This window comes from Zeus faber (assembly GCF_960531495.2).
Source record: "Zeus faber genome assembly, chromosome: 13".
Taxonomy (NCBI): domain Eukaryota; kingdom Metazoa; phylum Chordata; class Actinopteri; order Zeiformes; family Zeidae; genus Zeus; species Zeus faber.
The window spans coordinates 3,758,546-3,774,018 of NC_137198.1; the positions used below are offsets into that span (position 1 = coordinate 3,758,546).

Genomic DNA, 15,473 nt, shown 5'->3' on the forward strand with positions numbered 1-15,473 from the left:
AGAGTGTCCGGAGCGGCTCACTACCACCGCTTCCTGTCGGCGTGCAGTTTGAACACTGCTGCCAAAGAAGGGTGACCTCGCCCTCATTAAGAACCGGAGATCAGTAGCCCTTCTTTGGACCGACTATAATATATTTTCAACACTTGACACTGAACGCACATTTGGGGCTCCTGGTTCATAAGGACCAGTCTTACTGGGTACCTGAGAGATCAATCATGGACAATCGTTTTTTAATGAGGGATATTTTTGATTTATGTAAAATGTACAATGTCAATAAAGGAATCATCTCCCTAGATCAAGAAAAAGCTTTTGATCATGCTGACTATGCCTTTTATTTTATACACTTGGGGCTTTTGGTTTTGGTGAGGGGTTTATGTCACTTCCAGGGATGAGGGAGGTTAGACAAGGTGTCCCATTTCAGCTCAGTTATTTTCATTATCCATCAAACCACTTCTCTGCCAAATAAGAAATAAACTAACTGGACTCACCTTACCTGGTATTAAACAGAATCCACCACTAGTAGTGTCGGCCTACGCAGATGACGTCACCATCTTCATCACGAGGCAGCAAGATGTTCACAGTTTAGTTGACTGACTGCTGCTATGCCAGAGGGCCTCCTCAGCTTTACATTACATTACATTTCATTGATCAGACGCTTTTATCCAAAACGACTTACAATTATTCAAACACCGACGGACGCAGCCATCAGGAGCAATGAGGGGTTAAGTGTCTTGCTCAAGGACACTACAGCATGCTAGCAGGAGGAGCCTGGGATCCAACCAGCAACCTTTAGATTACTAGACGACCAGCTCTACCTCCTGAGCTACCGTCTCCGCCTCAGCTAAAGTCAATTGGTGAAAGAGTGAGGCTCCGCAGGTTGGACAGTGGAGGTGGGGGGTGCAGCAGCTCCTAGCATGCCTGCTGGGCTTAGGTGGAGAAAGAAGGGGATGAACGTCTTGGGAATCTTCTTAGGCAATTAGGAATACAAAAAATTTAGTTGGAGGGGATAGTGGAATAGGTGTCTGCCCAATTGTCTTCATGGGAACTGTTGCTACCCCACTTGTCATATAGGGGGAGAGTTCTGTTTGCTAACAACTTAGTTGCCTCGACCATTTGGTACAGACTTAATGTCTTATCTCCACCAAGGGGCCTAATAGAACAATTGCAAAAGACTATTGTAGATTATTTTCTGGTCTGTACAACACTGGATTAAGGCGCCTGCACTCTATCTACCGTTGCAGGAAGGAGGACAGGGGCTATCTCGGCCAGAGTGACAATTTTCAGGATTCAGGCAGCACAGAAACTATTTTACTGTCATGGACTGAGCTGGTCAGACACAGCCAAGCTGCTGTTAAGGAGGGCCGGTCAACTTGACTACGACAAACACTTCTTCCTTATACAGCCACAAGATTCTTCCACCATTTTAACAGTCTCTGTTGCATTCCTGGGAAAGCTTCAATTCCCAGCAGGAACCCGATCCAACTGCAGGGATGTGGCTTTTTGAGGAACCCCTGCTCTTCAATCCCTGGATAGAGGCTTTGAGCTTGTCATCACCTAGCCTGAGGTCCAGCCTGCGTGGGGCCGGTATCATAAGGCTGGGTCATCTACTGTAGACACCAGTAGCCAGGTTGAGAGAACTGACGGGTATCCTGTCAGGATACAGTCTGGTGAACCCAAATGCAGGATCAAAGGTTTATTGCATATAGGCAGGGGGCAAAACCGGGAGAACAGTCAGAGGGCAAACTTAACGGCAGGGAACTAGCATCCAGGGGAGTCAGGCAAAGAATCAGAGTCCAGGGGAGTCAGGCAGGGAACTTGAGTCCAGGGGAGTCAGGCAGGGAACTTGAGTCCAGGGGAGTCAGGCAGGGAACTTGAGTCCAGGGGAGTCAGGCAGGGAATCAGTGTCCAGGGCAGAGAACACCACAGAGCGGTAAGGACAGTGAACAGAAACAGGTTAAATACAGGAATCATCCCTCCATCCTAAAGTTACTCCTCCATCATCTCTCCATCCTGAAGTCACTCCTCCATCATCCCTCCATCCTGAAGTCCACAGAACATCCAGACGTCTTTGTTCTTTTTCATATGGATCAGCCTCTCTGAGAGGGGGAGGTGTCTAGGAGACGATAGCAGATCAGCTGCTCTACCGGCGGACACACCGTCACCAGCTCTAAACATGGCTGTGTGTCCGCGCTGCATTCTATTTTAGTTTCCTTGAGATCGGTTTGTATTCCAGTGAGACAGAGACTATCGTGACTTAAACTAAAACGGACACCGTGCTGTTTACTCCTTTGTTTACATCCTCACAGCGGTTTACTCACTACTTCTTCTTGGTAGCTCCGCCCACAGAGCTGAGGGGGATATAAGGGGGATATAAGATACTATATAAGATACTATTGTTTTTTATAAATCTCTTTAGAGATATAAAAATATAAAAAATATTAATAATTATAATAATTATATAATAATTATATATACTTAAATATAATACTACTACTAATAATAATAATAATAATAATAAATTGTTGTATCCATATTATATAGATACATATATATATATATATATATATATATATATATATATATATATATATATATATATATATATATATATATAAAGGAAATTGAATCTGACATGAGCCTCTGCGAATGCTACCTCAGGCTACTCCAACCTCTTGTATTCCTGCAGTACATTGTTTAAATCCATGGTGTTGAATTTATGGAGATGTTACAGGATGGCTCTGGTGACATCTCGCCTGGCCAAGGCCCGACTCTGACAGAGTGCGGTCCTGGGGGCGAGGACTCAAGCGCTTAAAAGACCTCTGAGAGGGAAGCGTGCCAGGAAGCGCAGATACGAGGAGGTTGACCTGCAGCAGCTGCATATGCAAATGCAGTCGATGTAGGAGACCTTAGCTGGGCTTGAAGCAGCCCAGCAGCGTCCCCTGTGCCCCAAGACACTTGGGAGCCTGTAGCGAGATGTCTTCTTAGTCACCCCGACGAGCTGTCCATTGCAGCTTCAGACAACTTGGACAGATTTGCTGCCCTCACACAGACTTTGAGGGCCATTCAAGCTCACCTGCCTCCTCCAGCCTCGGTGCCTTCAGTGATCGATCGGGGCTTGCAGATTCGCCGGCCTGTCAGGTTGCCGGTGCTTCCTGACTTCATGACTGAATTACAGACATCCTAGAAGTCACCTCATGCCTCCAATCTCCCCAGGACTCAGCTGGTCAATCTCGCTGATGCGGCAATCTAGGGACTAGTCTATTGCAACTGTCCCTCAGGTTGCAATGCTAGCAGGGGCTACTTCTTGTGCTGGTCGTGATGTGAGCCACCCGAATAGGCACTGGCGTGCAACTGATAACTAGTTGCGTAAAGCCTATCAGGTATCTGCATTGTCATCCAGGCTGGCTTGTACCAATTCCCTGTTAGTGGTCTATCTGGAGGGGCTGCTGCAGCATCTGTCCTCTACTACCCCATGGGAAAATAATGCATCTATCCATCCATTTTCCTCCGCTTATCCGGGGCCGGGTTGCGGTGGCAGCAGGTTGAGCAAGGAGCTCCAGGCCCTCGGCAACCTTTTACAGTTCCTCCTGCGGGACCCCGAGGCGTTCCCAGGCCAGCTGGGATATGTAATCCCTCCAGTGTGTTCTGGGTCTACCCCGTGGTCTCCTACCAGTTGGACATGCCCGGAAAACCTCCAAAGGAAGGCGGCCAGGTTAAAATAATAATAATAATAATAATAATAATAATAATAATAATAATAATAATAATAATAATTTAAATTTATAGAGCGCCTTTCAAAAAACCCAAGGTCGAAGGGAAACAGATTAAGGGAGAGAGGTGCAAGAACAAACAAAACAAAGGGATAGCTAAACGAAGTTAAACTAACTAATGGGGAAAGGCCAGGTGAAAAGGTGGGTCTTGAGGGTTGTCTTGTACATGTCCAGCGTCGGGGCATTACAGATTACAGGAGGGCTGCAAGAAGAAGGAGAAGAAGCTGCAGAGATGGTTCGACTGGTTGACGTGTTGCAAAAGTGGCATCTTTGGTCCAGGCATGCCGTCTAACAGGGCAAGGGAACTAATGCACTAATGCAACAGGTTCCAGCAGGGCCCACTGTGCGCAGTATTGCTGGGAGGCGCATTGCGTGTGGTGCCTCTTTGGTTGGCCCAGCCTATTCTGGTCAACGACCTTTCCAGGGTCCGTAAACCAGCGTACTTTCACATTGTATGGATGCAGCACTCATTCCACTCCCTCGCCAGGGTATTCGCATTGCAAATTACCTCGGCCACTGGCTAATTTGTGCCCCTATGGAGCAACAGGCCGGTAGCAATAAGAGGACGGTGTTGGCCCACCTGAGGGGACTGGGCCTAACTCTGAACCAAGAGAATAGTTACCTTACCCTTTCGAGAACAGTGACTTATATCAGCTTGGTAGTGAATTCAGTCCTGATGCGAGCCTCTCTGATTCCAGAGAGGATCTATGCTTTGAGAGAGAGCTTATCCCAGTTCACTGTGGAGATGCATTGCTGTAAAGTGCGGCTGGAGGCTGCTCGGCCTGATGGCTGCAGCTGCCCAGGTTGTACCGTTGGGGTTGCGTCACATATGGCCATTGAGGCATTGGTTCGCAAATCAGAAGGTGAGCCCACACGAGGACAGGCTGCGGCTACTTCCTCTGACCCCAGATTGCCTGTCTGTGGCAGATTGGTGGATTTCAACAGCTGTTCAGCTAAGCCCTCTCCCACCAGTGTGGTGGCCCACTCCACCAGGGTTATGGCTGACTCATGGGCTTTATTTCGTGGTGCTTCGCTGGATGATATTTGTACAGCAGCTCACTGGGCTTCATCCCTAACCTTTGCCAGGATTAAGCACCTAAATTTTCAAGTTCAAGTTCAAGAGATTATTTGTCACATACATATACATACGGTCATACGCATATGCAGTGAAATGTCATGGCATTATCATCTGTGGCCTCCTCTGTCCTTGGGGCAGTGGAGCACGCTTAACGGGTTGGTACCACACAACCCTTTGGTGTGGCTTGTTTGTTCTTTCCTATGCTTTGAAGGAATTAAGATTTTGGGATTATTTAAAGAATTTTTCTATAAAATTTGTTTTTGAACTGCAATGTCCATCATGAGCTTGAATGCTGCACTACACCCCCCTCTTGACTTAATTTGCTATGCTGTTGACCCATACAGTGGCGTGTTGATCGATATGAAATAGAAGGAATGGTTACATCGGTTAACCTCAGTTCTAGGAATAAAGGTCAACACTGGGCGTGGTCACTCTAGGAATTCTATGGCCTTGGTCGGCAAAAGAGAATGTGCCTGCAGACATGCAGCCATGTTTATAGCCGGTGACGGTGTGTTCGCCAGTAGTGCGGCTGATTTGCTACACAGTGTCACAGACAGCTCTCCCTCTTTTAATACTCAGAGTATTTAGCCTCTCAGAGTATAAATACTCCTCCCTCAGAGTATAAATAGGCTTACCTCAGTGTATAAATACTCCTACCTCAGTGTATAAATGCTCCTCCCTTAGGGTATAAACACTCCGACCTCAGAGTAGAAATATTGCACCCCCTGTGTATAAATACTCCTCCCTTAGTGTATAAATATTCCCTCAGAGTGTAATTCTGAGGTAGCACTTCTCTCTTCAGGGTTCAACCTCTGAGCAACAACGTGGAAATAAAACCTAAAAACATTCATGTTTTTAGGTTTTTCACATGACTTCAGGTTGAGAGGTGGAGATGAATGAATCTGAATTGAGGTGATGGAGCTGAGGTGGAGGCTGGAAGTCTTGGGTCAGTTTAATCATCTTCCTTGTTGAGTGAAGGTGTTGTGATTCAGTTCCATTTGTTCTTCGTGGCTGCACATTCTATTTTTTTTAACCCTGTGTTGTCAGCATGCTGGACATACAACACAGGGTATTTGTTCCATTGCATTCAGGACAGAATTAGTCTGCAAGTGGAGTTCAAGTTCTCAACCTGCAATGCAACTCTTTATTCATTCTTAAATTATAAAGAACTGCTGCCTCTGCTGAACACTGTCCTGTGGACGACCTGTAGGATGAGAAGAGCACAGTTTTTGGTTATGGAGAACCACCACCAACCCCCCTCTTTGGAGAACTATTTATCATGTTTGGGTCTACAAACGTGGCTGCACATTCTAAATAACTGCTTCATTCTGATCGACTGCGTACAAACAGAGATGTACTTCCAGGTGCATGCTGGGATGTCTGTGTTGTCCAAACGGGAAGGCCCAGGGAGGTCACTTCCTGGTTGTCTCCTCTGTTGACAATGGTTCAGTAAGTTGGCCTTTGTAGGAAACCTTGTCCCAGCAGCAGGAGTTTGTCTGTCCAGTGGACACTGATTTATCTTCATCACCAGACAGACGGGTGTTCAACCTGCAGCCCCCTAATCCCTTCCGACCCTGAAGTTTAACCTCTGACCTCCCAGAGGACAGTTCTCACACATCACACACTGATGTTTCATTCTCAGTGTGAAGAGAGCTGAGCAGCAGGTATCTGCTGGTTAAAAGGCTCCTGCAGGGTGCGGCGCTTCGATTTACAGCTTCCTGTAAGATGATGCTCACAAATGGTCTCACGCTGTGTGTGTGTGTGTGTGTGTGTGTGTGTGTTTGTGGGTTTGTGGTTATTTATGCACTGTGTCTGGTCCTTGGAGCTCTCAGTCTGTTCCATTAGGGCTTTCTCTCCTCCTTCTCTTCCTTCCTGCAGCCACGCCCTGTCTTCTGGAAGCTTGTAGTTTGTTTTGTTGTGAGTAATTGGTTTGTATTGTGTGGCAGGTGCATTGTGGGACTCATTTAGACTGCTGCATTGTGGGACCAATCAGGCCTGGTGCATTGTGGGACACATTCAGACTGACAGACTAAAAGTGACACTGCCCCGTAGTGGACACGTACATACACGTTTAAAGCTCCACCTGACGTCTCCCAACGACACTGTGCACCTCCACCAGGTGCAGACGGAGAAGCAGGATCCAGACTTTATCCAGTTCTTCGCTTTAACTCAACTTCTGGTTGAAACATTGTATAAGAACGACAGGACGTTTAGCCGTAGTCATGCCCCATCAGTAGTGATACATATGGGTGATCTGATCAGCCCAGTGGAACACTTCCTGCCTCATTAATCCCATTTCCTCCAGAGACACTGAGGCAGCGTTATGTTCACTCAGCGTCAGAGGAACTGGACCAGGCTGGCCTTTGGGCAAGCCTGGTCCTTCTCCCTGGCCTCTCCAAACTTCCCGCTGGTTCCTGTCTGCCAGGGAGTCTCGTATGCTAACTAAGCCAGGACTCCTTTTTCACCTGGACTGCCTGCCTCACCGCTGGTGTCCAGCAGGGGGTGCTTGGGTTGCCTCCATGGAGTCCTGCTATGGCGTCTGTTTGGACTCCATGGCCTCAGCCCCTGGTGAGGGGGGTTGGAATCTCTCTGGACAGGGTCCTCTACCAGTCGTTTCAAATAAGTCCTCACTTCCTAGAAAGGAGTATCTGGTGGCTTACCCCCTTCCCCAGAAGAATCTCATCTTTCTTCTTCACAGAAATATTATTGAAGAGCAGTTGAGTCTAGTCTGGTCTGGGACTTTATTAATCCCTGGGGAAATTCAGGGACAGATGACCAGTCATGCAAGGCACCAATTTTATTCATCGGGAGCAGTTGGGGATTCAGTGCATGGCTCAAGGACAAGGAGGAGCTGGGGCTTGAACCAGCGACCCTCCGATCACCAGACGCCACGCTGCACCTCCTGAGCCGCCCCATTGCCCTGATGTGGGGTCTGTGGCCCCGTGGTGGTTACGGGGCGACGGGGGCTCAGGTCTCATTCCGGGGGCCATCTTTAATTGAGGGAACGTTCCCCTGCTGGGTTCAAATGGTTCGCTCAGACGGCTGCATGTTATTTTTAAATGGAAATCAAACTAAGACTTTGATTCCTTTTAGAACTGTTTTCTTTCTAATTTACATATTTGTATTTGTGAGAATGTTCATTTCTAAATCATATTTTAGTTTCCTCTGTCTTCTTCACGTTCTGATGCTGCCCCTGGAGGCTGAAGGGGGTTACTGCAGCATCCTGTGCAGAGATGCTGCAGCTGAGCAAACAGCTCAGCTTCTCATCATGGGGAAAATTTAAAAAAAGGTGAAAAGAGTTTTGAGGCGGAACAAAGTGAACCTTCACTTTCACCAGATATGACTTTTAATTTCTTCTGGGCAGTGAAACTGTCTGGAACCACGATGGATGTGTCCCTGCATCCCTTGCCTGTACCGCCCCCTAGTGGTTCGAGATTTATAACTTTGGACAATCAGCCGCAGATTACACAACGAACACTTTGTCATGGTTATTTTATTTACCCCATACTACTGTATTGTTTTTGCTTGGATTTTATTATTCTTAATCTTAGTTTATCGTGTTAAAAGTGTGTAGAACACGACAACCGCAGTATGCACAGACATGTTCAGACATCTTGTTGTTCGAGTTTGATCAATATCTATCTACATTTGGAGCAGAAATGAGTGAAAAACTGTTGAACATTGGCATTATTTCACTCATTTCAGGAGCGGGGCACTTTGTGACATCATCAACCAAAGTTATAGCCTCTCGGAACTCAGTCCCCTCCAGCGCTGTGACTGTACAGCGTTCGCAGACAACCCACGTAGACGGACAACCCGAGCTGATGCTGCGTTTAAAGGAAACTCGGAAAACTGTAAGTCATGCTGCGTTTTACAAAAAAACCCAAAACTATCATCGGTCACAGAAGGCGTTTCCACAGCAGGAAGTTCTAAGAACCTTTGGAGGAACCGTCTCTTTCCTTTGTGTCCGCGCTGCACGACCCAGGAACGAGTGCAATTGTTAAAACACCGTTCTTGACACACGAGAGGAACATTCAGTGAAGTACGTCCAATGTGATTGGTCCAACCCATGAAAAATAAGGTACTTCATTTAAAGTAAACATGTCTTTATCTATAATCAATTTATGTCCAAACATTAAATCTACGTTAAAAAACCAGCGTCCCTCCGCTCGACCTTGCAGTGGCCACGGCGGACTGGGAGCGACCCTCCACGACAGGCTTTCCTCAGTGTGACCTGACCAGGTCGCACCGCCGGTCAATAAAGAAGGAGTGGAGAGAACATCCATCGCGATAGGCAAGTCACGCTCGTGTTAAAGAAAACATCTAAAGAAAGACCTTGAGAAAAGTTATGAAACGACAAGTGAAAAAAACGATGCGGCCGTCACTGTAAACTCAGAAAATTTAAACTAGTACTGCGTTTCACAGAACCTGGAAAACTGTAATACGTAGCTAACATGATGAAACTGGACCCTGTGTATTGCTGCTTGCAGCTTTATTTATTATTATATTTATTATTATTATTTATTTACTTTTATTATAAACAGTGATTAAAACATAATGGCTCCTTACACACTGTTTTTTACCGTATAGCACAGATGTCGTTTCCTCTAAACCAGAACACCAACCAGAAAGAAGAAGACATGAGTGGCTTGTAGAACATGAAATACCAATTTTTATTATGTTTTCCAATCAAAATCAGAAATACTTTAAAGGTGCAGTGTGTATGGTTTATGGAATGGATTTGGCAAAAATGGAGTATAATACTGATAGGTATGTTTTAATTAGTGTATAATCCCATGAAAATAAGGATGGTTGTGTTTCTGTTTCCTTAGAATGATCCCTTTATATCTACATAGGGAGCGGGTACGCTTCACCGAGGCCGCCATGTTGCACCGCCATGTCCCTACAGTAGCCCAGAACGGACAAACCAAACACTGGCTCTAGAGGGACTTTCACGTTTTTCGTGGGTTTTACAGCCACCGTCTCTTCCACGGAGGCCGCCATGTTGCACCGCCATGGGGGGTATTCAGTTGGTTGGACCTGCAACTCACCACTAGATGCCACTAAATTCCACACACGACACCTTTAACTACCACGTACGATAAAGGGACACGACACATCTAAAATGTCAACACAGCATTTGTTTTCTCTTCAGCTCAGGAGGGTTAGGGTAGGGAGGGAGGGGAGAGACTTTTATTTTGAAATGGGCGGGGCTGGATGCTTATCGCTAGCGCAACATAAAACGATTTAAACTACGTCACATTGTCCCACATTCAGACATCAAACGGTGTGGAATCTGTTTTACAATTAAAATACTGAGATGCAAGTTTAACAGACAGAAAAACTCACTAAGTCACGGATGGAGGGAGAGAGAAGAAGGGAGGGAGGGAGGGAGAGCAAGAGAGAGGGATGGAGCGGTCACCCGAGTCAGGGGGTGTAGGGGAAGCGCAGCAGCAGTCCCTGTCCCGGTCCCACCTGCAGCTCCTCCAGTCGGACGGAGCCTCCGGCCGGGCTGTCGTCGGTGTCCAGGACCAGCGTGGCCACCGGGGGCAGCAGGGCGTGTCGCAGCGGCAGAGCGGCGGGCAGAGCGTCCCAGTTGAAAGCCGCCAGGTAGCGCTCGCTCTGGTCCCAGGAGCGCAGGAAGACCAGCGAGGACGACGAGTTGTAGAGCAGCAGGAAGTCCCCGAAGAGCAGCGAGCGCTCCCTCTGCCGCAGGGCCCCTAGGGCCCGGAACACCTGGAGCCGGGTCCTCCGCTCCGCCCGGCCCTTCTGGGGACACAGGGCCAAGGGGTGAGAAACAGCCCCAAATAGCTCCACATGTCCCAAAATGGACTTTTAGAAGTGGTTACCATGGCAACCAGCCAACTTGGAAACTGACTGTTTTATTAATAATGAAATATGCACCATGAATGTATTTATTAATTCATAGAAAGAACTAATACTTGTACTACAGTAGTATTACTAATACCAGTTAGTCCTGCTAGTAATACTAATACTATTGTAGTAATACAGTAGTAAAAACATGAGAAACATTAAGATTTGCTCATTAAATAATTCACCTTCAGAGTTGAGTTGAGTTCTGGTTCATCTGGTTCCTCTGAGTCCCAAAGCATTCTGGGAAAATCTGTGTCCTTCAACACAAACAACAAGAGATAAACACTTGATCCATCGATCTATCTACAGTATCCATCCATCCATCCATCCATCCATCCATCCATCCATCCATCTACCACCATTACCTCGTCCACCAGTCCGATCTCATCTCCGTAGTTGAACACCGGTGTCCCGGGCAGCGTGAAGAGCAGCACCTGGTGGAGGCGGATCAGGTCCCCGCCCCCCAGCGAGGCCAGGTGGCCCCGGCTCCGCCCCCCCAGGCTCCAGGCCAGCCGGCTCTGGTTATGGGCCGCATACAGGGTCTGGACGGTCTGAGCGCGCTCTGTGGCGTCCCCGGAGCGCAGGGCGCCGGACAGCAGCAGGTCCACGCCGCTGGAGTCCAGCAGGGCGGCGACGCCCTGAGCTGAGGATCTGGACGTGACGCCGATCAGAGCCCTGAGAACCAGAGGAAGGTTTTTTAGCTGGTTCATTCCATTCATTACATCAATACCACAACGTGGTTGCCAAGGCAACTATGCATCAGTTCTTGGTTGTCAAAACTGACAAAATGGTTGCCAAATTCTTATCATGTCATAGAGTGATATTGATACGATATAATTATAATCCATATTTCAACATTAGAATGATACATAATCAGTAATAGAAATGTGTTTTTTGGCTTTATTTCCACAGTCGTCAACACAACGGTAAGCACCTCCAATAAAGAACTAAACTTATTAAATTTTTTTACCTGGAGCCTGATTATTACAAGTTTCTAAACATACGGAGATATACTACGTTTATTATTTCTACACCGGACGGCTGACAGTGGTCCAGATCCGGTTGTCAGATCTCTGACTGTATTTGGTCGGTACTGACTTCCTGTCCCCGCGCGCCGTCCTTGTCCCGTTCTGCACGATGGCTTGGATGTCGGACCAGAGCGACGGGACCAGGCTCACCACGCGCTCCACCCCGGAGAGCTGGACCCCATCCAGGCCTTCATTCAGCCAGAACACCAGCGCCGACTGGGGAGTTAGAGCAACTGTTGTTCATATAGATGTATGCATATAGATTTATTCATATTCATATATATATATACATTCATAGTCATATATATTTGTGTATATATATATTTATATATTTATTCATAGTCACATATATTTGTGTATATTTAATTCATATATATAATATGATGTATGTTCTCACCTTCAGCCGCTCGGCGACATTGGTGACACTCCCGTTGGAGAACCAGGGTTCAGTTCCCTGGTAGTTAGGGGTCAAATCCAGAACCACAAACAAATCTGCACAACACACACAACACGTTACCCACAATGCATCCCTCAAAACACCTATTGAAAACAACTTATTTACTTGTTTTTTCTCTCTGCAGGACCTGAGCAGGACCTGAGCAGGATCTGAGCAGGACATTAGAACAACCTAAGCAGGACGTCCCCCTCACCCTTCTTGTGCGCTGCCTCCAGAACCTTCTTGAACTGCTCCAGGTTCCCTTTGCTGGCGGCGACCTCCTCAAACCTCAGGCCGCTGAGATCGTCTCTGGGCGCCACATGAATGGGACCCAGAACCAGAGCTTTCACCTTAAGCTTGGCGATGAGCTCCACTTTCTGCTCCAGTCCTGCAGGGGGCGGCACCCAGCGTCAGTTTTCACACTGACCACACAGGGATGTATTTGAAATGAATAATATTAATATGTAATTATGTTATTCATCTGTATATGTTCAAATATGAAATATGAAAACTTTGAATTAATATAATTGCACAATAAAGCATTGTGTTGAACATACCCGGTATATTCCAAATGTTCCGCTTTTCATATAATTGTAAAAAGGAAAACAACATATCAAAATAAATAAAAATAAATCATCTAGTGTCATAACCAAAATATATAAGAATGATAGAATTATCTCGTAATATCTTCCTGAAGACAAATGACAATATATTATATATCTTATGTTATGTGTTTTGTTATATTCAAAAGTATTGATTTAATAGAACACATTATATCGTTCGATGGCACAGATCTGTTGGTTTCTACTGAACTCCAGTCACATGTTTCTGTTCTGCTTCCACCTCCAACCCCTGAGCAGACAGGAAGTGAAACAGAAGCTGTCACCACGTCCAGGTTGCAACAAAAACTCGGTTCAGTGTGAACAGAGTGGAACTGAAACTCATCTTGTCTTATTGCATAATGTGGTTTTTTTTTTCATACAAATCCAAATACAGCTGAGATGACTGGTTTGTACTGGTTTGTGCACCTCGAGGTCGTGCGCGGGTGCTGCTCTACAGGGTCTCAGCTTCTCTGTGTTTTGGGGGGTCTTTTGTGGCTGCAGTGCTTTGTGCTCGGAGTGTTCTTGCGGTCGTGGGGTGGCTGCGAGGCCTTTTCCGCTGCTCGCAGGCGCGACAATATCGTTCTGACCTCATACACCAGAACTAATTGCGACCGATCCTGTGCACTCATGGGTGGACACACACACACACACACACACACACACACACACACACACACACACACACACACACACACACAAACTCCACCAGCACCTGCCTCGTACACACCCACCAGCACCCTGCTGGTTGTATTCCTCTGCTTTCCTCCTTCATTTACTGCCATAACTATGACAGGAAGAGGTCACGTGACCAGTTGCTGTTCCACTTTTTAATTTACTCTTATTTTATCGATAGATGTCTGATCTGTCTGTTTCTATGTTAATGTTTTTCCATGTACATGTTGTTGTTTGTTTCTATGTTTGTTTTTCCATGTACATGTTGTTTGTTTCTATGTTTGTTTTTTCATTGTACATGTTTGTTTCTATGTTTGTTTTTCCAAGTACATGTTTGTTTCTATGTTTATATTTTTCATTGTACATGTTGTTTGTTTCTATGTTTATTTGTCTCGCCCGTGGTGATTCTCCCTCTTTGAGTAGTGATGATGATCAGTTGTTTAAAGACCAAAACATGGTGAGATGGTTCTCCAAAGAGGGGGTTGGTGGTGATTGGTGGTGGTTGTGTGTCATATAAAGCTGTGCTCTGCTCGTCCCACAGCTCGTCCACAGGACAGAGTTATTGCAGCAGTTGTTGATGATTAACGAGGCTTTGCAGGCTGAACATTTGAACTCCACTTGCAGATGCGTCATGAGCATGTAGTGGGCTGGATTCAGATTGTCTTGCGGACGGATGCGGGCCCCGGGCCTTCGGTTCGACACGCGGTTCATACCTTGCAGGTTATCGCAGAAGGCCCTGACGTCCCCGACCTGGTAGAGCGCCCCCTCGTTCCACCAGTTCAGCGCAGGCAGGTCCCTGCAGCGCGGAGCCTGCAGCACGATGAGCACCGCCCCGGCCAGCATCCCCACCCAGCCCAGCCAGAAGAGGGCCAGCAGGGACCAGCGGGTCCGGACCCACCTGGTGGAGTGGAGTAGATAGATAGAATATATAACGAAATATACATGAATATTTAAATATATACAGAGAGACGGACAAGCAGACGGGCAGGCAGACCGTCTCACCCCGGGGTTCCCGCCACCCTCAGCAGTTCTTCTTTAGATAAACCGGTGAATTTTCCTTCCGGTTCCTCCAAGATCTTCAGCTTCACGGATCCGTTCTTCTCCGCCGCCGCGTCCCCGTTGGCCGCATCCGGAGTGCTGATGGGCCGCTTCTCCTGCTCCTCTTGGTCCTCCTTGTCCTCCCCCTCCTCCTCTTTCCGCTCCTCTTTCCGCTCCTCCCGGTCCTCCCGCAGGGGGACCTCCACCTGCTCCTTCTCCTCCATCTCCGCGTCCTTCAGCCCCGCACCTGCTGCCTCCTCATCCCGGCTCATGGTGCCCTGCACGGTCTGTCCGTGCGAGGATGCTGTCTGTCTGGGCGAGGATGCTGTCTGTCTGGGCGGGGATGCTGTCTGTCTGGGCGGGGATGCTGTCTGTCTGGGCGAGGATGCTGTCTGTCTGGGCGGGGATGCTGTCTGTCTGGGCGGGGATGCTGTCTGTCTGGGCGAGGATGCTGTCTGCCTGAGTGGGTGATGCAGGGTGGAGGATGGGGATGAGGGTGGGGGTGGGGGCTTGTTTTCAGGGTTGCCAGATCAGCAACACTTTCCAGCCAAACAGCGCTCGAGCCACAGACACAGCGTGGCGCTGGAAACTGATCCACATTGATCCACATTGATCCACATTGATCCACATTGATCTCTGTTCAATGTGCGTCGCTGCGCTTCCCAGCTCAATATGCAGGAAAAACACCAATTCTGTCGCGCAGGGTCCGAAGCCAAAATAAAAAGGAGTGAACTCTGCAGTAACACTTTTTTGCTTCCTATTCTTACATTGAATTGTGTATTTCTTTTTATCTTCGCGTTTATTCTGAACCGTACGGCTTCATACGCCTCTGAGACCCGTCGTGAAACGTCAATAAGCGCCGCCATCTTTCCACGGTGTCCTGGAAGCGGCTGTAGAACAAGCTTTGATGTGTTTCATATAAAACGGTGAATAATAAATCTGTCTGTCCGTCTGTCTATCTATTACAGGACTGGT

The 15,473-nt window shown here is 47.3% G+C and overlaps 1 protein-coding gene across 2 annotated transcripts; it reads right to left on the reverse strand.

Annotated features, from left to right (window-relative positions):
• Positions 1-9,564: 9,564 nt before the first annotated feature.
• On the reverse strand, positions 9,565-14,906 carry LOC307239434 (amino acid transporter heavy chain SLC3A2-like). 2 transcript variants are annotated; one of them, XM_080012805.1, is made up of 8 exons: positions 14,463-14,906; positions 14,174-14,358; positions 12,401-12,574; positions 12,148-12,242; positions 11,821-11,966; positions 11,088-11,397; positions 10,908-10,979; positions 9,565-10,614 (listed from the first exon to the last, which is right to left on the reverse strand). In XM_080012805.1, exons 1-8 carry the CDS (start codon positions 14,768-14,770, stop codon positions 10,276-10,278), a joined length of 1,629 nt encoding a protein of 542 aa, XP_079868931.1. In that variant the 5' UTR covers positions 14,771-14,906; the 3' UTR covers positions 9,565-10,275. The 2 variants fall into 2 exon arrangements, with proteins under 2 accessions (XP_079868931.1, XP_079868930.1); XM_080012804.1 differs by having other exon boundaries at positions 9,565-10,617.
• Between the last annotated feature and the right edge of the window lie 567 nt (positions 14,907-15,473).